Source organism: Gopherus evgoodei, chromosome 3 (genome assembly GCF_007399415.2).
Source record: "Gopherus evgoodei ecotype Sinaloan lineage chromosome 3, rGopEvg1_v1.p, whole genome shotgun sequence".
Lineage (NCBI taxonomy): Eukaryota > Metazoa > Chordata > Testudines > Testudinidae > Gopherus > Gopherus evgoodei.
The window spans coordinates 30,885,453-30,909,172 of record NC_044324.1 but is presented as its reverse complement, the minus strand read 5'-3'; the positions used below and the strand labels follow the sequence as shown (position 1 = coordinate 30,909,172).

Genomic DNA, 23,720 nt, shown 5'->3' with positions numbered 1-23,720 from the left:
GTTCTAAATTCCTCAGATCTTAACAGAGATAAGGATTTTTGAAACTAAAACTTTTAACCTACCATGTCTCCTGAAATAACAACAAATTTAAATAAACCCTGAGTAACAGAAAAAGCTTCTTCAAACTGAAAAGGTACCAGTATCAAAACACTGCTACCAGCAATAAAAGAAAAAAGTTTTCCAAAAGGTTGCTTTCTCCAACTTGATGCTAATTTAATATAATGATGCTAAACTTATTGCTCTACTAATTTTATATTTAAAAACATCCTCTAGACACTCACGTCTTTTCTTAATCAAAAGGAAGGAAACATTCTCTAATACACTGTCTTATAAAAAGTCAATCTAAGTACATATATGCTGAGTAAATGAACACATCTAGAATAGATGAAAGCATGTCCAAATGAATGATCTAGAGAGAGAAAGTATCAGAGGGGTAGCCGTGTTAGTTTGGATCTGTAAAAGCGGCGAAGAGTCCTGTGGCACCTTATAGACTAACAGACTTATTGGAGCATGAGCTTTCGTGGGTGAATACCCACTTCGTCGGTCTACATGCATCCGACAAAGTGGGTACTCACCCACGAAAGCTCATGCTCCAATACGTCTGTTAGTCTATAAGGTGCCATAGGACTCTTTGCTGCTTTTAGAGAGAGAGAGTAATAAACGAACATAAATTGTGAATATGAGGCAGATATTCTGTATAGCTATATTACTTACTAAACTGCAAATGAACACCAATGTGAGGAAGAAGTTTGGTGGAGTGAAAGTAAGAATGACTATACCGTAAGATGCATGTATTATAAATCATCATTTTAATAGTAATATATTAAATAGGGCCCTGATCCTGCAAATACCCACCCACTTGCTTAGCTTTAAGCATATACGTAATCTCAATGGCTCATTTCCCTACTAGAATGATGTATATGCTTAAAGCTAAGCATATGATAAGTGTCTGCAGGATCAGAGCCTTAGTGATACAGTTATTACTATTATTTACCTCAAAGTTACTATCCTTAAAGCTGTTATATCATAAGCCATTTAAATTCAACTCACAATAAATTGAATTTCATTATAAAAAATCTCCATAACCTGCTGGCTTTTACAGGGAAAAAAAGAATTAAATGTACTTATTCTAAAGATTTGGCTTAAGACTCTTTCAGTTTTACTGCATATTTACCTTTCAGTTGCATTAAACCCTCCTCTAATAGCATTATAAACATTACTTTGTAACACAACCAGTGTTTTTAGATCTGCAACTGTACCATTTTGGGCCATCTCTCAAAAGCTAAACAGAGTAAAGCCTGGCCTGGTCAACAGATCAATGAGAGACGTCCCAGAAAACCAAAGTATTTCTACAGGAAGACTCTGGTGATTCAGTATGCAGTTGTGATGGGGTTTGGAGGTGCAATCCAGACCAGTGAAAGCTTGTGTCATCATTTGCCCTGCAACCTTGAGTGCCTCAAATGCTTTGCTACTGTAACTCCCTGTCTGGGAATGTTCACAACCAGCTAACAAGCATGCAGGTCACACCTTGATTGTCTATGTATAGCTGCAGCTGGTCCAGTAACTCTGACTCCAGCAGCCTGCCAGCAACACACCACAGTCACAGTCTTGCTTCTACCAGCCTTGGTTACAACTAGCAAGGTGATTCCAACACGCTCACAGTCTAAAATTCGCACAAAACCATGTGCTCTGCAATATCCAGCCCTCTTGTGGACAGTTCAGGGAAGTGATAAGGCACAAAACCCTCGGCTTGCCACTTTAGCTGGAGTTAACATTCACTTTAATCCAAACACAGCTCTGTTGGTTTCGATTATTAGTGAAACAAGTTAACTAACAAAAGAAGATAGGGTATTAAGTGAGTTCAAGTATACAAGGGAAAGTTAAAAATGGTTACAAGCAAATAAAAGTGAAAATATGCATCTAAAAGTCTAAAATTTAATCTAGGAAAGTATAATCTTTGCCTCAGCAGGTTTCCTATATTCAGTTTCCAGAGACTTCAACCCACCCTTTAGTTGAAGGACCCATCTTTCTCAGCTTGCAAGAGCTCTGTTTCCTTGTATCTGTCTAGTGATGGATGCCAAAGGCCACGTCCAGACTAGGGTATTAAAATCGATTTTAGAAACGCAACTTCAGCTACGTGAATAACGTAGCTGAAGTCGAATTTCTAAAATCGAGGTACTCACCCGTCTGGACGGCGCGGCATTGATGTCCGCTGCTCTCCGTGTCAATTCCGGAACTCCGTTAGGGTTGATGGATTTCCGGAATCGATGTAAGCGCGCTCGGGGATCGATACATCGTGTCCAGACTAGACGCGATATATTGATCCCCGAGCAATCGATTTTAACCTGCCGATGCCGCGGGTTAGTCTGGACGTGGGCAAAGGTGGCTTCTGTCATTGCTTATATCTCCCAAAGTTCAATGACTTTGTTTCAAGAGGCAGGATGACCTCATGCTGTTCTTCCCTTCCTGTAGGCTTCCCATCCCCCCTGTATGTAAATAGTCCTTCCATTGTTTTGATTCCACCATGCTTAATTTACATAGGAGACAGATAAATAGCTGCTGTCTCTCCTGACTGGGAAGGAATTTGTTTATCGCTGTTTTTGGCCACAGACTTTAAAACATAATATCATTAAGTATCTACATTTCCTCATAGTATTAATACAGACATTTCACAATGGTATTAGTCACCAGTGTGTCATTAGCTTTCAGAAAAGACCTCACTCTACACACTTATAATACGGTAACATTGTATACAATCAGTTGATTCAATTGCTTATCACTCGAGGTTCAGCCCCCTTTGTCTTTATAGGCCAGCAAACTTTTGCAGTGTATTCTTCTGTAGGTTGCTCCTGAAAGTAAAGCTTATTCAAGTTGTAAGGGAGGTGACATGGAATCTGGGGGTGAAGGAAGCTCCATGCTCTTAACTCTGCCACTTGTGTTTACTGAAATGCAAATTGTTCTGTTTCCTCCCATCTCCTCCCACTGCCGTCTTGATGTCCTGTTTACTGCTTATATGTAAATATGGACCTTCACTGTTTTTCCCTGAAGATGAGGCTGGTGAAAGGATCAAATACACATTCCTTTGTCTAAGCAGACCTGTTTACCAGCTCCCCTGACAAGCTTGCTTTATACACACTTTAGTCACAAATCTAGTACATATCTTAATACCCACATATCATGCAAGAATATTAATGATCAGTGAGTTACTGGTTTTCAAAAGACACCTCACAAGATACCTCATATTTTGTACAGAGATTGTTACAATTCTGTGTAATGTGAGAATACTGGGGTGCTTAGCATAGGCATACTTTGACTGCAAGAACATGCCCCTTGGAGAGCTTTTCAGTGCTAGCTGAAGTGATTTCTGTACACACTCTGTAATTTGTTACGTGCTTTAAGATCTTTCAGGATTACTATATAAATAAGGTATTAGAATAGAACCTCAGAGTTATGAACACCTCAGAAATGGAGGTTGTAAGTAACTCTGAACAAATCGGCAAAGAGTTCTGCGGCACCTTATAGACTAACAAACGTATTGGAGCATGAGCTTTCGTGAGTGAATACCCACTTTGTCGGAGGCATGTGGATACGAAGTGGGTACTCACCCACGAAAACTCATTCTCCAATACATTTGTTAGTCTATAAGGTGCCACAGGACTCTTTGCCGCTTTTAAGATCCAGACTAACACGGCTACCCCTCTGATTCTGAACAAATCGTTATGGTTGTTCTTTCAAAAGTTTACAACTTAACATTGATTTAATACAACCTTGAAACTTTACTATGTAAACGAAAATTGCTGCTTTCAATCTTAACTTAAATGAAACAAGCACAGAAAGTTTCCTTAGCTTGTCAAATCTTTTCTTTAAAAGAATGTTCTTTTTTTTTAGTAGTTTATATTTAACACAATACTGTAGTGTATTTGCATTTGGTTGTTGTTTCTGCTGCTGCCTGATTGCATACATCCAGTTCCAAATGAGGTGTGAGGCTGACCAGTCAGTTCATAACTCTGGTGTTCGAAAGTCTCAAGTTCTTGTATAAACATTATCAGAGGTTACGGACTCTTGTGAACAGGAAGCTGTTCCAAACTCGAGCAACAAAAGTTCCTTACTCTCCTGTTATTTTACCACTGCAAGAGGGTAGTTAGCTACCTTTCAGGCTGGCAGACAGAAGAAGTAATGAGAGAGGGAGTGGGAGGGTAAGTCTACACTACGCAGGGCCGTCCTTAGGATTTATGTATGGTGCCCTAGGCGGGATTATTAAACTGGTGCCCCTGTGCCTGTCTTGCTCTTAGCAACACAAACATAAGCTTACAGTATTGGAAAACTTGCCACATGCATGTTACTAAAACCAGTTTAAGTTAATGAAGCACAGTGTAATGCTGATGAACTAGCACTAAAAAGTAGCACTATAGAAAAAATTCTGATTTGACAGAATGATGCAAATAATATCATTTTTTTAATTTGTCAACATTTTATTGGAAATTTATATGAAGAGGCATTGAAACAAGGATTAGTTTTTAATTAAAAGCAATCTTTCTGGCTTTTTTTGGCTGCAAAATCAGTAATACTGTCATCATATGACAAAGACAAAGTGATGTCTTGTTCGATTGCAAGAATAACAAGACCAGTCAAGTGTTCCTGACTCATTGTAGAGCGGAGATAGTTTTTAATGAGCTTTAGTTTTGAGGAATTCCGTTCTCCTGATGCTACTGTTCCAGGAATTGTCAGTAGAATATGAGTGGCAAGTTTGCTGGTATGAATAAACTGTACAATGTCCATCATCGATTTTGCATGTGGCAACAACTCAATTCTTCGTACAGTTCAAGTCCATTTAAATAAAAATGATCACCATGCTTCAGGAGGCTCTCTTGGTCAGGAGTCCCCAATGTGGTGCCCGTGGGCGCCATGGCACCCACAGGGGCCTCTCAGTGCACCCGCATACTGGCCGGAGGACGAGCATCTGCCGAAATGTCGCCGAAATTCGACGGCATTTCAACGCCGATGCCTCTGGATGACACTGCTTGCCGCCGAATTTCGGCAGGATTTCGGCAGATGCTTGTCCGCCACCATGGTCCTTCGTCTGGTGAAAAAGGTTGGGGACCACTGCTCTAGGTTCTTGCACTTTGTCATTAGTTGCTCTTGTTTTCCTATTTCGTTGAATTTAGTCCCACTCAGCCTGTTGCCAGCTGAGTGAATGGAACCCCAGGCCAACAGCGGGTTGAGTGGCTCAGCCGGAGTCTCAGCTGCTGGCCTGCTCAGCTCACTGCCAGCCTGGGGTTCCTTGGGGGTCTCCAGGCCAGCAGCGGCTGCTGAGTGGGCCTGACAGCCAGGACTCCGAGTGGCAATGGGGCAGTAGCCGGAACCCCAGAGTAGCAGTGGGCTGAGCTGCTTAGCCCACCACTGCATGTCATCAAAAATCAGCTTGCGTGCCACCTTTGGCCCATGTGCCGTAGGTTGCTGACCCCTGCCCTATATACTAGTAAGGAGATGAGCATATTACAGTTGTTGGAGGGTTCTATTTAGCAGTAACAGGGCTATAGGAAAATCAGTCAACAATTTTTGTTTCTCTGATGAAAACTGGCCCACTCCCTTCCCCATACCAAACTTGTCACAAATAATTGTCAACAACTTAATTTTCTGTTTTTGGCTAAGATATTGATTTTTAAAAAATATATATATTGAAATTGAATTCAGGATTGTTAGCAAGCATTTTTGGCAAACTAATTTGCTCAATGACAATCAAAATGACAACACAGTACTGCTTTCATGCTTGGCTCACCCCCCCGCCCCCAGCCTGCTGGTTCAACAGATGCAGTAGAAAAGGAGATAGGTGGAAAACTGCAGGACTCTAAAATCCAGCTCTTGGGGTGCAGAGTGACAACAGCAGCAGCAAACCCTCAGGTGTGATCACACGCCAATGAGCACCACCGCCAGCCCAACAGACCATGGTGAAGTTAGCACAGCATCTGATCTCAGGGACGGGGCACTCATGGAGCCACAGTAGCTCATCCTGCCCTGTGCAGCTCCCCTTGGAGAAGATGGATCACTGCCAACCCGAGAGAGAGACACGCTCCCCAGCTAGGGTGACCAGATCCAGATGTTCTGATTTTCTAGGGCTAGTCCAGATATTTGGAGCTTTGTCTTATATAGGCACCAATTACCCCCACCTAGGGTGACCAGACAGCAAGTGTGAAAAATCAGGATGGGAGGTGGAGGGCAACAGGAGCCTATATAAGAAAAAGACCCAAAAATTGGGATTGTCCCTATAAAAGTGGGACATCTGCTCACCCTACCCCAACCCCCATCCTGATTTTTTGCACATGCTATCTGGCTATCCCCAGCCCAGCCATGTGTGACCATTCCAATCCTGGGTGCCTGCGAGGAAGTGAGTTACTTTCACTGTCATTCCTCAGCAAGTAGACAGCCAGCCTCACCTCCCCCCCAGCACCTCACCCAACACAGCCCTGACAGCCCTCATGCTGGGGGAAAGAGTCATACTCACAGGTGAGTTCCTTTCCCCACCCCTTCCCAGAGACTTCCCAGCAGTCAATCCCCTCCTTCAGACTGTGCTGCATTCGGCTCTCTCTAGGACCCAGCAGCCCTGTTCTTACATTCTCCACTGCTTCCCATCTGCCTGGGCTCCTGGCAGAGTGGTGCCCCCAGACCTAGCGGTGCCCTAGGTGGCTGCCTGTTCTGCCTATGGCTAAGGACGGCCCTGACACTACAGGGTTAAGTCGACCCAAGTTAAGCAACTCCAGCTATGTAAATAACATAGCTGGACTTGATGTACCTTAGATCGACTTACTGCGGTGTCTGCACTGCACTGGGTTAACGGGAGAAACTAAGGCCTGGTCTACATTGGAGGAGATCAATCTAAGTTACACAACTTCAGCTACATGAATAACTTAGATCAACAAGGTGAGTCGACTGCTGCCACTCCCCCATCAACTCTGCCTGCGCCTCTTGCAGCGGTGGAGTCGATGGGAGAGCGCTCAGGGGTTGATTTATCACATCTAGACTAGACGCAATAAATCAGTCCCTGCTGGCTTGACCGCTGCCTGCCAATCCGGAGGGTCGTGTAAACATACCCTTAGTTCTATTTACTTAGTAGAATGTTTTACATTCTCCAGAGTCATACAGCCAGATGAGCGGTTACACTGATTGCAATTTGGACGCAAGTCTCAACCTTCCCCACACCCATGAAATAGGTCATTATTATTATCATGGATGAACTGGAGCAGAGAGGGTGACTTGCCCATGAGCCAGTGGCAGAGCTAAGAATAGAACCCCAGGCTCGTGACGTCTAGTCCCTTGCTCTAACCACTATGCAGTCCTACCAAAAAATTGTTAGGGAAATGAAAAGGAATTGATTGACTGTATTCATCTGGATGTGTTGGAGTCACATCCAGTGGTCTTCATGTAATAAGTGACATTTTTAGTCCTCATATCTGAAACAGCTAACAGGCCTTGTTTAAAGAGCTATGTCACATGCCAGCACAAATCCTAATGCCAGGCATTATCTCAGCTAAATTGAAGGAATATATGTTAGTGACATTCCCCTTCTTTCTGCTATCTGATCAAAGCTGTGCTATGCAAATCAAAAATAGTAAAAAATGATAATAATAATAATTACAAAAAAACTGCTGTGTGCAGAAAACCTTCCATTTCCTCTTTCAATTAAAATGTACAGTGAATAGCAACAGCTGCGGAGTTCACAGCTATATATTCAAGCTGTCAGTTAAACATGATGCTATTCCACGGAAGCAGAAGAGCTCTGTTTCCCTATCCAATTGGGAATCAAACACAAAATGCTCAAACAGTAGCATGTGCCAAATAAGATACAAAGAAGTACCAATGGATGAACCACCTATGCTGCCATCCTCCTTACTCATGTGTAGCCAGGACTATGTTCAGAAGTTATAATGTGAAGAGTCTGGAATATCTAAACAGCTCCTTCAAGATAAATAAACAGAGTGCAATGGGCTGGGAATACTTGTTTTTCTTTTATAAAAGATGTTATTTATAAAATCCTGTGACAGGCAAGCTGTTGTGTCTGTTTCAGAATCTTAATTAGTGCTGGGCTGAAATAGAAAGATGCCAGCAGATTAATATCTGCTTCCTCTATTCAGTCAATCATTCCAGATTCCTCTTTAGTTAGGATGACCATAGATGGAAGAGATCATGCAGGATAGAGTACCCCACCAGCAGAAGTATAATTAGATAATTTTTCACATCTTAGCTCACAGAGACAAGAAGCATTGAATCTTTGGAGAGATGAAACTACCAGATACCCATAACACTTGTGACAGCCTCACCTTCCAAGATCTATATAGGTCTTTCCCACAGATTCTAAAATTCAAACACTGAAATCCTGGCACTAATGAAATCAATGGGAGTTTTCCTACTGACTTCAGTGGGTCCAGGATTTCCGCCCTTGTTTTAAGGGATACTAAGAGGTTCCTAAATTTAGGTTCTGGTTTTTAAAATAAATTTCTTGACAAAAGTTAATACAAATATATTTTAATTGTTTTTTGTAAAAATATCATTGAAACCATTTCCCCCCAAACATTCCAGCATCGTGCTATGGTATGGGAATCAAGATGTGAAATCAACTACAAGCTGTCCACTTTAGTTTCACCATGGAAGTTCAAAGAAGCGAGAAAAGTAAACAAAGTACACTGGTTACAATGATTCCTTCTGGCCTTGGAATCTATGAAATAGTAAAAAGCAAATTCAGTAAAAACCTATGCTGACTAGTAACACATCTTTAAAATACAGAAATCATATCCACAGTGTTCCTTTAACCCTGCGGTTTAAATAAACAAAACTCAAAATTCATGTTGAAATTCTATTATTAAAACAAATCTTTAAAGAGATACTGTCAAGTCAAATTTACTCCCAAATTTAGATTTAGCAAAACCCAAGTTTTTATGAAATAAAATGTTTCTGTGAATTAAAAAAAAAAATCCAACAGAAACTTAAAAACAAAGAGATGAACAATTCCCTGAAGTGTCTGCAACCCAAATACTGCAGCACTATGCCAGAGCATAAGAACCTGGAAAAGAAACTGATTAGAAAAGTATTGTAACTAAAGTAAAAATGAATAGTCTTGTTCAAGGTGATAGAAGTGCACTAAGTAAACAATCAGGATAAATGCTAAAAAGAAAATTTGATTTGTAAACTTCACTCAGTTTTAATAAACTAAGGTGTTATTTATAAAAGAAGCAAGAAGGGACTTTTAAATGACACTTAATCATATTATTAACCATCAACCAGATTTTTTGAAAAGGAAAGGACTTGTGCTTCTGACTGATTTCAGCTGGAGTTGGGGGTGCTCGGCACTTCAGAAAATCAGGCCCCATCTGAATTTTAGCCTGAATGCGCACTGAATCCTGCTCACCTTCCTCAAGCAAGCAGTCCCACTGGCCAATAGACACTTGGTAGATCAGGGGTTCTCAAACTGGGGGTCGGGACCTCTCAGGGGGTCACAAGGTTATTACATTGGGGGTCACGAGCTGTTGGCCTCCAACCCAAACCCTGCTTTGCCTCCAGCGTTTATAATGGTGTTAAATATATTAAAAAGTGTTTTTAATGTATAAGGGGGGGTCGCACTCAGAGGCGTGCTGTGTGAAAGGGGTCACTAGTACAAAAGTCTGAGAAACCCTGTTGTAGACAGTCTCTTATTTTTTATGCTCAAACAATAAAGGTAAAAAGCAACCTGCACTCATCTCTCCACAAACAAACAAATCAATCAATCAATCAGAAAATTGAACATACGCTGCCCAAGCCATGCATCATCCACTGTGAGGAAGGGTAAGTTGGCATTCCAATGATATTTGGAGGGGTTGTCCTGAGATGATTTGCTCTTCTGATTACCTGAATAGAAACAAGTATGCCTTTTAATAAAAAACAAAACAAAAACCAAATCACTTAGGTATATTCACATTGTTAAGGCCAATTAATCCTTTCCTGATCAGCACAGCTGTGGCACTATGGAATTTAAGCTGCAAAAATTAATTTCTGTTGCTCATAACACTGAACTTATTTTAAAAGGCTGGACAAGGACAGTACATGATTAAATTACTATCAGAATATCCCTCTGAACAGTGATTGAACATGTATTGTCCAAAGTCGTAATCTGTTTGGCTGGCAAATGACTTTCAGAGATGTCAAATTGAAGTTTTAGTTCCTACAGAACAAAGACCTCATCCATTAGACACCTGGTAAAAAGCCAGATCCATCTCCCTATTCACATTAACAGTAAGACTCCTACTGACTTGAAAGAGAGCTGAATCAGGCCCATAGTTATCCCTTTTTACACGTAATGAAAAGTAGGGTGGAGAAAAAAGCTCATAGAAAGAAGGAAGCCAAAGCTTTTCTTGATGATTATTTGCAAGTAATTGAAACAGCAGAGTTCACTCCTACAAGTGCTGAATAATTCCTTACAGCACATCAATCTTTTAAACTACTTGTATTATGGATTAGCTCGTCTCATATTTTTTCTTGTTTATTCTTCTTCATGTCCAAGAATATGATTTTGTAGGTTATATTTTTCAATCTTCCCCTAAATATTTGTTCTTTGTGCAGTTCTGCCCTGTAGCAGCTTGCCTTTTTGATGCACTCACTAAGGCAGATGAAAGCAATGATTTTTGTCTGTCTCGTGCTGTCTATTATGAGATGCCTCAGACCACTGTTTAATACAAGATTGGAAAATATATGGCTGAATAAGTTATACATTGTTTCATCTGCAATGTCTTGCTATGGAGCAGAATTACATTATTTTGGCTTGCACAGCTCAATATACATGATGCATGTATGTATGCTTTCACTTAACATATCATAAATGTTTAGGACCAGATTCTGCATTCCTTATACATCCAAAACGCCTTTTGAAGTCAATGGCAGTTTCTGGTGTGCAAACCAATGCAAGAACAAGTCTTTTCAAAATATTCTATTAAGAATTCAGGAACCTAAACCCCACATCTACCTTTTCGCTCATTGGTATTACACATTGATAAGTCAGTGTTATGCTGTCTACTGTGACGTTGCTTCAACCCAGCACCACTCAGGGCCTACATAGCCAAAAGAAGAAGCATAGCAATTTTAGGTGAGGTTAGAGAAGGCACAGATGAAGCTGAAGTGGAATGGGAGAGACCAAGAAAGACTGCCTCTCTCCCCACAGTTGCAATCAGCAGAGGCTCTCAAACTGGAATTCCCTAAATGTAAAGAAGGAGCATGCCACTGGCAAGGTGTTCTCCACAAGGGCCCCATGACTTCGGCTGCTGGCCCTTCTCCTTTGGTCTGAAATATCCTGAATTTGCTTTATGGGGGATTATGGGGAGAGAGTTTGCTGGCAGGGCAATATTTGAGGAGAGTAGGGTGCTTTCTTGTTATCTGATCTGAAGCATAGTTACTTACTGCTCAAATGGTGGAATTTGCTAATCTCTATGTTTAGATGTGTTTTTTAAAATAACTGGTAAGGACACATCTCAAGTTTTAAAGTCATACCAGGATGACACAAAAGTAAGGACTAGTTTCAAGGAAATACACTGAAGTCAGTCACTAAAAGGTTGGAGCATCAGATTTCAAATGTGAACAAGGTGTCAGAGAAAACATTGAAATATGGCTAATGGTGTGCAGAATTTTTAAGGGTCTGAATATCTGGGGATATGGGTGATGGAAAACTCAGGAGGAAGTGAATCAAAAGTGTCCACAGAAAGACTACTCACTTAACTCCATGGACAGCTCTGGTAAAGTCCCAAAGGTCACAGGATAAGCTTTTGCTTCTGCAATATCCCATGTTCCTGGATTAAAAAATAAACCCAAACAGGCCATTCAGAATTGGCGCATGTGGCTCCAGACACATTCAGAATGTTTCAGTCTCTCCTCCCCAACCCTGTGGGCAATGCTGCTGCAGTTGGGAGGACAATCGAGTTTGAAAAAGTTAGCCTCTTAGGATATGTCTACACTGCAAGCTAACTTGTGACTGCAGTGCAGGTAGACATACCCATACTAGCTTTATCTGTGCTAGCCTAGCTAAAAATAGCAGTGTAGACAAGACAGCATGGGCTTCAGCGTGGGCTGTGTAAGCACTCTAGGGATTCTAGGTATATATGGACTAGCCCACACTGAAGCCAATGCCACCATGGCTATTTTTAGCCATGCTAGCACGGGTAAAGCTAGTGTGGGTATGTCTACCTATGCTGCAGTCACATCTCAGATTGCACTGTAGACCTATCCTAAGAGGCTAATTTTTTCAAACTTGATTGTCTTCCCAGCTGCAGCAGCGCCTCAGATTGCAGTGTAGAAATACCATTAGTGCAGAGGAACTTTACATCTTCTTCTGACCCTCTCAAAGTGCATTAACTTAGACTCATTATAGACTTACTCCAATTTGAACTCTCACCCCCTTACACATAAATTTGCATGCAACTCTCCTTACATATCAGCTGGGAATTTGGCGTACTGAATCTAAGGGAGTATGAAATGATATTATTACACACATCCCTCCTGATGGGGCAAAATAAAGGAGTGTAGCAAAGAAAGCAACTGACATTGTAAGAAAGTGAAAATTAAAGTAGGGTAACCACTTTGTGGCTCCTGAGTGTGTAGGTTACATCAACATCCCTTTCATATCAGTACATCTTATAAATGTAATGGATTCTGAGTTTAAAGGAGTCTAAGTTACACCATCTTACATCTCTGGCCTGTTGGGTTACTGTAGACAAATCACTTTACTGACTTGTGTATAATTCAATCTAATAGGATGGACCTTAATGAAAATCAGATACTGATTTGAATTAAGTAGACTTAAAAAGAGGTGTTACCGACAACAAATCTATTTAGTTTTATTTTTCAAATTTCTTATCACACACTGTCAAAACTAGGAAGAGAAACAGAAGATACTAAAGGCCAAACTTTCAGCCTTGCCATACTACTATTTGTATCACAGTAGTTCCTGCAAGCCACAACCAATATAACATGGTGAGAGACAGTCCCTGCCCTGAAGTCAGACCAATAGTGAGAGCCAAAACAGATGTACAGAGAGGAGAAGTAACTTGCCTAACATCACACAGCAGGTCAGTGGAAGAGCAGGGAACAGAAACCAGCTCTCCTGAAACGAGGTCTCTGTGTTGTTTTTACTGATACAGACTAACATACATGGCTACACCTCTGAAACAGCTCTCCTGAGTTTCAGTCCAGTGCCCTACTCACTAAATCATGCTGCCTTTTGACTGGGCCTTGACTTTTATGGGCTCAGTTTAGCACCTTTGGTACAGGTGATGTAGGAGTCTAACTCTGATTTGCAGGTGCAGCTGTGGACTTTGTACTCTAAATGAGTTATACTGTGAGCACAAAACTGCACCACCAAAGCATCTGCAATTTGCATCTACTAAAATGGAAGACTACATCTAGAAATCTGTCCCCAAGCTTTGACGTAAACAGACTCCCACCACAGAGTGTTTTTTGACTCCATAGCTGTTTTTGGTCCTTTGTCTAATGCTAGAATAAAAGTCTACTGTGAGAACCGTTCAATGAACAAGCTGGAGGAAAATGCCATAAAGGCAGATAAATAGAACTGGCTGAATGTTCCCTTGCCCAAAGTCTGAACTCCTGCAGTGAGCTGGTTTACTGGGGACACTCACCTACATTGGAAAAAACATCCTCTTCAGACCGTGTGGGCTCAGATTCTTCTCCTGTGGCTTCTGAGTTCCTAACAGTGGAACCACCATCTGTCTTTGTCCCTGACTCACAGAGAGCTCCCTGTCCACTACTGCTGTTGTCCTCTGTCCCACTCACAGGGTGTGGCCAAATGGTTCCTTTCCCATCCCCATCACAGACTGCTTCAACCACCATGGTACCGGATGACACCCTGCTAGGGTTTTCTTGAAAACAAACATTTAAAATGGATTTTTTTTAAATAGGGTTGGGACTTTGTACAGTATAAACAAAAATGTAAGGCCTGATCCAAAGTCAATGGAAAGACGCCCTTTGACTTCACTAAGGACCAGATTCAAAGCCCATTGAATATATTTACACATACAGTAGCAAAAAGACAGAGCCCCATGGTCTGAGGTTGGCAGAAGCTGAGAGTACTTGGAAGGTAGCACATTCAGCCCATGTAGGAAAGGAGGGCATCACACAGCTCATCAGTGACCCCTTCAGGGGATTAAGAAACAACGTCAGAGGAGTCTTGTCCATTCTTCCTTGGCTGGAAGGATAAATCAAGGTCATAAAGTACAGATGGGGGCACAGAGTGTTAAAGGAAGAGAAAGAAAGGGAACTTCAGGTTTCCTTCCTGCATATGGAGCACTGTTCACGGGAGAAGAAAAATAAACACAATTTGTTGAATGTTGACATTTTCAAGATTGCCAGAGAAATGAGCACTTGGAAGGACATTTATTATGATAATAATGATCACGATGATTTCATAGCACCTTTCATCCACAGGATTTCCAAAGCAATTCACAGACTTAACCTAAGGGTAAACAAAGCATCTCCCTGGTTTTCTGTGTGGGGAGGAGGGGCCACAAATGATCCTAACCCCATCTCCACACAGCTTAAGCTGGTACTGCTGCATTCCTGCTATGAAACAGCAAACAGAACTCAGCAGGATTAGGGCTTATTTCATAGCTTCATATATTTTAATGCCAAAAAGGGACCATTATGATCATCTAATCTAACCTCCTGCATAACTAAAGCTCTGAATATCTCCTAGTGATTTCCGAAAGCCCAATAACATGTGGTTCAGTTAGGACTGGTCCCTGCTTAGCACTCTGGCCCCAACCCAGCAAAGCACTTAAGCACATGCTTAACTTTAAGCATGCAAGTCACAGTGACGTAAACAGAGCTACTCACATGAGTAAAGTTAAGCATGTGGCCTACATGCTTTGCTGGACTGCAGCAAGAATGCTCAGCACCTCCCAAGATGGAGCCTCTGGACCATACCTTTCGTAAGGACATCCAGTCTGGATTTAAAGACCAAGCGATGGAGAGGGTGGTCCCAAAAATATCTAAATATTTGTACAAATCATAGTTTGTCATTTTTGTCCTGATCTTCACTTTTAGAGAAATACACAAGTGCACTTTAAGGTGATGCGCTTTTGTAAACAATTCTCTCCTTCCCCACAAATGCCCATGTTTGTGTCACTTCGGGTCACAATTCTAAATTCACATTATAGCCTCTAAGATGTTCTGCTGTATTTACCTTTGAGGATTTCTTTGTTGTGTTAATAGATTTACTGAGGAGAATTAAATTGCGAGGTTTTTTAAAAAAGCATACATTTCATTACCTGCTTTCACATACCAGAGTTATAAGAACATAATTAGCATAAGTACGTAGGACCTTCCTATATAAGTCAATGGAAAGCACTGTGAGATCACCAGAGGAAAGGCGCTGAGAGTGCACAGCATTATTTAATGAGCATTGGTAATGTTGGGTCTCCCTTTTTTATAGCTGCAAAAGAAACAACCGCTTACTATAAATAGCTCTTAATTTCAGAAACCTTTCTGAAGTAGGCAATTATGTAGGTTCTATAAATCAACTGTTACACAAGATTTTTTTATGAAGTTATACAAATGCAACAGGTCTGCATGACAACCTAACTGCTGCAGATCTCTTATTCACCTCATATGTAAATCTCATTTGTTTTCAAAATTCTGAGACTATTTTTGTGGACTTTCATGAAAGCATGCGGTAAAAGCTGAAGCTCTTTTCCTTAGCAAATGGCCTTTTATGGGAAATGTTTACTGTGGAATAGCAAATTATCAAGAAAACTAGCAGGCAGTTGAGGGGTAAATAGGCTCTAGGCGAGAAAAAGAAAGAGAGACCCAGCCAGAACATATATTGTACATGCATGTCAATATATGTTGGAGGTTTACCTTTTTGTTTCAGACGTTCTTTCCTTAAGTGTCTTTTTTCTCGGCTACTGATCTTAGTCTGCCAAATACCTGCAACACAGAACAAAGTTCGCCATCTCCATGCCACTAGTTGCTATGAGTGAATAAGAAATTTCCTATATGACCCACATTTGTTTACAAGGCAAAGAAAAGGAAATACTCTCACACACATGCTATCCAGTGATGATTATAAAATCGATGTTGCAACAATCTTGGTAAGGGCCAAACATACAAAACACAATCATTGTGGTTAGTATCATGTACAATCCTAGGTATTAATTTGTAAGCATTAGAGTGTGCCCATCCCTGTGGCACTTCAGGCTCCCAGAAACTCAGGCTACAATATATAACTACTCTGCAATGCAATACTGTCTATTATATGGGCTGACTGATGTGTCGCCACATAATTTACCGCCCTTTATGTAAGTCAAACTACATGACACTCCTTTCCTCAGGGAAGATGTCACAGCAGAGAGCCAAGTGCCCTGTATGCTTGAGAATTGCTTTGGATGACAACATCAATGAAAACATTAACTAACAAAAAGGGCACTATTCTATTGCTGTCTCAGTTGTCAATTAATCTGACTCATAGCTTGGAGCCATCTTCCAGCAGCTCCTGAGCTCAGCTCTGTGGGAAAAAAACTATTTATTTAATATTTGTATATAACACTAATTCTTACTTAGTTTTCTAACATAGTCCCTGACTAGCTCATTAGATCTACTCAGGGATATGGCTCCCTCCAAACATGCAAACACCTTTGTACATATTGGGCCAAATTCTGTCCTGACTTATACCCTGTGCAATCCCTGTTAAGTGAATGGGCCTGGCACAAGCTGTCAGGCAAGGCAGAATCTGACACTTTGATTTTGCTTCCAAGAACAAGCCACTGAGGGTATCTCTACACTGCAATGAAAAACCCACAGGCTGGCCCATGCCAGCTGATTTGGGCTCAGGGGGGCTCGGACTGTGAGGCTATTTCATTGCAGTGTAGACTTCCAGGCTTGGGCTGGAGCCCAGGCTCTAGAACCCTGTGAGGTGGGAGAGTCCCAGAACTTAGGCTGCAGCCCAAGCCCAGAAGTCTACACTGCAATGAAACAGCCCCTCAGCCCAAGGCCCGCGAGCCTGAGTCAACTGGCACACACAGGCCAACCGTGGGCGTCTACTTGCAGTGTACACATACCCTCAGGGAAGCTGCGGCCTGAAAGAGATGTGGTTAGCAGAGATGCAATCCCCTTCTCTGTGGTCACCGGTGGGAAGGAAGGGGTTAGTCCAAAGACATCTGTCAAATTTGCAATTCTTTTGTAATGTTATTATTTTAAATACCAACTACCAAACAGCACCTGTTCTGTCCACTCCTATGAAGATGTTTAATCGTTATAATTCTCACTTCTTTCTGGCAACACAAATCTGCTAACTGAGCGAGCCACACATTTATTACCTTCCTCTTCTTCTGGCAATTTGTTTTTTTCAGCAGAGATATGGTCTTTAGATGCCCCCTTTTCTGAGCACTGGGTCTTCTTCTTTTTCTTAGACTACAAAAAATACACACACACACACACATAAATATATATATATAAATAAATCTCTCAGCTAGAGGCTTATTAGAGAGAAAAGAGGATGAGACTGAGTGAGGACTAAAGTCCTCGTCCTGCAATGAGCTCACACAGAGTTCTGTTGAAGTCAATGGGACTCCACATGGGTGCAGGGGTTTGCCCAGGTACAGGTTATTGTGGGATCGAAGGAATGACCCTATTACGAACTCCAGAGAGCAGAATATTATACTCTCTGTACTACAAAATGACATTTATCTGCAAAGTTAGAAACTGTGCATTCAAATTCAGACAGCTGCTGTATATTGATATTTAGCCCTTTTTGTCTTCAAAGCCCTTTATAAACAGTAATTATTTCTCAGAACAATGAGATAGGAAATACACACTATCTACCCTATTTACATTGGGAAAACTAAGGCAGAGAAGACCAGCCCACCAGATGCTTAGAGTATGGCACTACAGTAAGTGGTCTGATTTTCAAAGGTACCAAGCACCCATAGTTTCCACTGACTATAATGCAGGGGTTGGCAACCTTTCAGAAGTGGTGTGCCGAGTCTTCATTTATTCACTCTAATTTAAGGTTTCGCGTGTCAGTAATACATTTTAACGTTTTTAGAAGGTCTCTTTCTGTAAGTTTATAATATATAATTAAATGATTGTTGTATGTAAAGTAAATAAGGGGGTTTTAAAATGTTTAAGAAGCTTCATTTCAAATTAAATTAAAATGCGGAGCCCCCCGGATCAGTGACCAGAACCTGGGAAGTGAGAGTGCCACTGAAAATCAGCTTGCGTGCCGCCTTCAGCAAGCCTGCCATAGGCTGCCTATCCCTGCTATAATGGTTGTTGTAGGTGCTCAGAATCTCTGAAAAGCAGGCCGTTTTCATGTAGGAACCTAAATATGAATTTGTATCACTAACTTTAGGCCATAAAGTTTAAACATTTTAGTTTCCCTTAGTAACTCTCAACTTTTCCAAGCTAAAATACCCACCTCCTCAAATGTGCTTCCTGTCTAGCCAGGGCCCTGCTCTCATTGAGAAATATGGCAAAGGCAGATTGTCATGGCCCCCAACATCAGTTCACAACCCCAAGGATGAGAAACCCAGGCTAAGTGATTTTTCCAGAAGTCTCCAGCATCAGAGCTAGGATTTGAATTCAAGAATTCCTAGCTCCCAGTTCCGTGTTCAGACCACTGAACTATGTCCTTCTTCTTACGCTATAAAGCAGTAAAAAAAATGCATTCACTATGGTCACACGAGTGAAACAAAGTCAGCAATCTGATTAGCTAAATAAGATTCCGACGCAGCAATAATGGGATAACCACCAAGTAGGATGGAATCTCTAACTAATAACTCACACAAATCCATGCACCCAGGATAAAAAAAGAGCAGAAGAACAATATGCTCAAAATATTCATTTGAATCAACTGCAAATGAATAAAGAAACAGGAGCTTGTGTTTATTGAGCTCTGCCATCTGTTACAGTGAGAAGCTTTTCAAGCAGTTACAGCTCAGATTGAAGACACTTTCAACAATTGGGGAGACAAACTGGCAGTTTAAAATAAGAACAAAAATAAATAAATTTCTATTCTGCTTCCACTTGGCTTTTAAACTTTACTAATCTGGAAGGAGAACAATTTTCTGTTTTACGAACTATGGGTTTGTCTCCTTAGTTGTTCAGAGTAGCTTCAACCTAAGCCTTTGCTCACTACAGTTACCTCATGTGTGCATCCTATTCTGTTGCGTGTTGTTGCTTGTAAAGCAGATTGTGAAGATGTCCAAGGTGACTTTCTTTAAGACAGTTTTGAAGTGAAGTCAGGACTACAATATTGGGAGGGTTAATGACAAGTTTTTCTAAGTTAAATGTATTGCTGAAAAATTCATGTAAAAATAAGCATTCCATAGCGATCCCTGAAGATTGGGAACATTCTTTGACTTCACATACATGGGAAATGTGCTAGTACGTCGAAACAAATAAAAGAAGGTAAAATCAAACACTCTAAAGTTAGAAATTGCCAAAATTAAGGTTTAATTCAAGCCCCCTTGTGTGTACACACTGGTACAGTCTTCATCTACATGCTCACATACTACTTATTCCATGGGACTCCTGCCTCATTCAAGTCACCCAAATACTGAGCTGAATATAAAGTTATTAATTTCCTCATGGGCTTTTCTATGGTGCTCATCTGAGCTCTTCACAAACATTAATGAATTTATGAAATTAAGTCTTTATTATCCCCATTTTAGCTTGGGAACTGAGGCACAGAGGCTAAAATTGTCAGCAGTTTCCACTAATTTTGGGTGACTAACCTGAAGCACATACACGGCTTTTTCAGAATACTTAGTATTTTATAGCACTTTATAATTTCAAAGAACAGTTCCCATTGACCTTAATTGCAGCTCTGAGTGTTCAGCACTTCTGCAAATCAGACACCAGGGTCTGAAGTCAGGCATCCAGAATATGAGAAACACACAATTAGTGGCCAGCTGTGAACATTTTGGTTTAAGTGATTTTCCCACTTCACACAGGATCTGAGGTAGAGACAGCATTCTGTCATTTTTTTGCCCAGTTAGCCAGTTTACTTTAAAGCAGCATTCAATAGCCCTGACCATGAGACCATCCTTTCTCTTCCTGCCATGCCTGCCACATTCACTATACACGGAGCAACCTCTGCTACAAATGAGGCAGGGGTCCTACAGATAACAGCCTCCTTCACTACACAACCTGCATTAACTGTCAGAATTTAGCCCATCTTGTGCACTGAATGAGTGCACTGAATGGAAAAAAACCTGTATGTGATCATGTAATTAAAGATCCCATCCTAATGCAGACACAACATGGCCGATTTAAGGATGTCCAGGCAACATTAATTCTGGCATTTCCTACCTTTTAAATGCTTGACTTTGCAACCTGAACATTCTTGTAATATAGGCTTTTAAAAAACTAATCTTTTAATTAAAAAAAAAAAAAAAAAGGACACCTCTTCCCCAGAAATTCTATCACGTGGAACCATTCTGGCTCCCACCTTGAGTCATCAGCAGGATTCGTACCTTTAGATACACAGCACAGACCTCTACCACTTGAACTAACGGGATAACTAGTAGCTGTAGTAGGCTGTTCTGCTCTACATGGACCAGTTGTTAGAGGGGGAAAGCGATACACACCCTGCCAGTGGCTTTCACAGCTATTTGCTGTCAGCAGAGGAATAGAGAGAATCTGGACTCCTGGTTTTAATTCTAGGGCCAGGTCCACACTAGAGCGTTAAATCGATTTAAACAGCGTTAAATCGATTTAACGCTGTAACCGTCCACACTACAAGGCACTTAAAATCGATTTTAAGGGATCTTAAAATCGATTTCTGTACTCCATCTAAACGAAAGGAGTAACCCTAAACTCGATTTTACAAAATCGATTTTGGGCTAGTGTGGATGGAAATCGAAGTTAATGGCCTCCGGGAGGTATCCCACAGTGCACCAGTGGCCGCTCTGGACAGGTAAAGGAACTCTACTGCTGGCCAGGTACACAGGAAAAGCCCCGGGAACTTTTGAATTGCATTTCCTGTTTGGCCAGCATGGAGCTCTCAGCAGCACAGGTAACAATGCAGTCTCCTGAGAATAGGAAAAGAGCTCCAGCGTGGAACACACAGGAGTTATTGGATCTGATAGCTGTATGGGGAGAAGAGTCTGTGCTATCAGAACTGCGTTCCAGTAGACGAAATGAGAAAACTTTTGAAAAGATTTCTAATGCCATGAGGCAGAGAGGACATAAAAGAGACTCGGTACAGTGCAGAGTTAAAGTTAAGGAGCTCAGACAAGCGTACCAGAAGACCAAAGCAGCAAATGGCAGATCCGGATCTGGCCTAAAAACATGCTGCTTCTATGCAGAGCTTCACGCAATTTTAGGTAACTGCGCCACGAAAAGCCCCCCCTTGTCTGTGGATTCAGAGGTGGGGGTAGTAATCTCAGCCACTGCTGATGATTCTGCGGACGGCGAAGATGTGGAGGAGGAACAGGAGGAGGACGAGATGGCAGAGACCACACAGCACTCCATTCTCCCCAACAGCCAGGATCTTTTCCTCACCCTGACAGAAGTACCCTCCCAGCCCTCTCAAGCCAGTAGCACAGACAATGAAGCCGTGGAAGCGTCCTCTGGTGAGTGTACTTTTTTAAATAAAAACCATAGTTTAAAAGCAACCGTTTTTTAATGATTGATTTGCCATGAGGGCTTGCATGCAGTAGTTGGCATTAAAGTTACTGGAAAAGTCTGTTAACATGTCTGGGGATGGAGCGGAAATCCTCCAAGGACATCTCTATGAAGCACTCCTGGAGGTACCCCAATAGCCTTTGCAGAAGGTTTCTGGGCAGGGCAGCCTTATTCCGTCCACCATGGTATGAAACTTTACCACACCATGCCTGGAGCACGTAATCGGGTATCATTGCATGACAAAGCCTAGCTGCGAATGGCCCCGGGGATTGCTGGCATTCAAGAAGCATAATTTCTTTTTCTCTTTCTGTTATCCTCAGGAGAGTGATATCGTTCATGGTCACCTGTTAAAAAGTAATGTACTTTATTAAGGGGACAGAGATGACCATTCCTTCGTTTCTGCTTTCTTGCTCCTTTAATAAAAAACCTTTCCTAGCAGTTAGCCATGTGGGGGATGGTAAAAACCTGCAAATTCCTACGGGGAGGTGTCTCTAATGGCGCTAAGCTTTTTAGCATTTGGGCAGCAGGAATCATCGCTGCTAATTGCCAAGGCAGAGGGTGGAGAGGGGAGGCGGTAAAGTGACCTGCTATTACAGCAGAGATGCAGATTGGGGAGGGGAAGCCATCCACAATTTTCCTCTAGTGCTGAACCTTTCTGATGGCATAAGAAAAGAAGCAAGAGTTTTGCTTTTTAGCAATTTGGCTGCCAAGCGTGAATGCTACCTGTTAATAGCCGGGGGTACAGAGTAATAAAAGAGGTTGCACGGTTCACTGCCATTAGACTTACCATGTCCTCCAGCAAGCTTTTTTGTAATCTCCTGACCTGCGTCTGTGTTGATCTCTGACTCCACAGCCGCAAGCACTAAATACTAAAAGAATCCTAAGGCGACCTTGTAGTGAAGTGACGTGCTACGTACGGTGAATAGTCTAGTTCACTGTGAAAGAGTATAACCATTGTTCTGTGAAATGTATCTCTTATGATCCTTCTATCACTCTTTTCCCCCACACACGCAGCTGCACATTTCTCCAGCCTCCCTTCTCCTGTCCGAAGGATAGGTCAGAGAAGGAGACTGAGGAAGAAGAGGACACGGGAGGAGATGTTCACAGAAATAATGGCAGTAACCCGCAGTGAAAGAGCTCATCTGGGGGAGTGGAAACACGTGGTCGCAAAGTACAGGGACGCTGCCAGTGAACGTGAGGACAGGAGGGCTGCTCGAAATGACATGTGGCGGCAGGAAGATCAGCGGTGGCGGGCAGCAACGCTGGAGCTTCTTCGCGATCAGACTGACCTCCTCCGAAGTCTGCTGGAAGAGCTGCGAGGTCACAGAGTGCCACTCCAGCCCATGTTTAACCTCCCTCAGTACTCACCATATCCCATATCTTCCACACCCAGGCGTGTAGGAACACGTGGGGGAAGGCTTTCTGCACCTGCCCACTCCACCCCTGTGGACAGTCCAACCAAAAGGCTGTCATTACATTGAAATGCCCTTAATGGCATTTTTCTTCCCTCCTATACTCCTCCCAAACCACTCCCGGGGTACCTTTTCATTTCTTTTACTCTTAGGACATGCTATTCAAAGGCAGTGGGAGGGTGGGTTGGTTACGATAGTAAGCAAGATGTTCTGGAAGGGTGGAGTCAATACATGGGGGGGGGGTTAATCAAGGGGAAAGAAACACAGCAGTCACACCGTACCCTGGCCCATGATGAAACTCGTTTTCAGGGCTTCCTTAATTGCCTTTGTCTTCCCTTCCTCCCTCCCTCCCTCTACTATCCTCCCCCCAAAACCCCTACTTATGTATTTTTAATCACATGCTTGTAAAAGCAAGAGGGAGGGTGGGTTGCTTACAGGGACTGACTTTTAATAAAGAATACAATGTTTTCTACAGATAGTAACTTTATTTTCCATAAGCAAGCTGTTTTGGAAGGGTGGAGGGAAGCTCGCTTGCAGCAGCAAGAGTCAATACATGGGGGGGGGGTTAATCAAGGGGAAAGAAATACAGCAGTCACACCGTACCCTGGCCCATGATGAAACTCGTTTTCAGGGCTTCTCTGATGCGTACCGCTTCCT

General features: G+C 42.0%; 1 protein-coding gene across 6 annotated transcripts in view; it reads right to left on the bottom strand.

Moving 5' to 3' along the window:
• Positions 1-23,720, bottom strand: part of LOC115648159 (protein LYRIC-like) — a 53,898-nt gene that overhangs the window by 7,687 nt on the left and 22,491 nt on the right. For 4 of the 6 annotated variants that reach the window (XR_003999475.1, XM_030555366.1, XM_030555367.1 and 1 more), the window contains 5 exons: positions 17,340-17,433; positions 15,883-15,951; positions 13,647-13,886; positions 11,730-11,804; positions 9,778-9,876 (listed from right to left, as the gene is read on the bottom strand). Coding sequence is in view for 5 of the 6 variants with exons in the window: in XM_030555366.1 (XP_030411226.1) it covers positions 9,778-9,876; positions 11,730-11,804; positions 13,647-13,886; positions 15,883-15,951; positions 17,340-17,433 (577 nt within the window). In the remaining variant the exon portion in view is untranslated. The remainder of the gene's footprint in view (positions 1-9,777; positions 9,877-11,729; positions 11,805-13,646; positions 13,887-15,882; positions 15,952-17,339; positions 17,434-23,720) is intronic. The other 2 variants (XM_030555368.1, XM_030555370.1) reach the window with 2 other exon arrangements.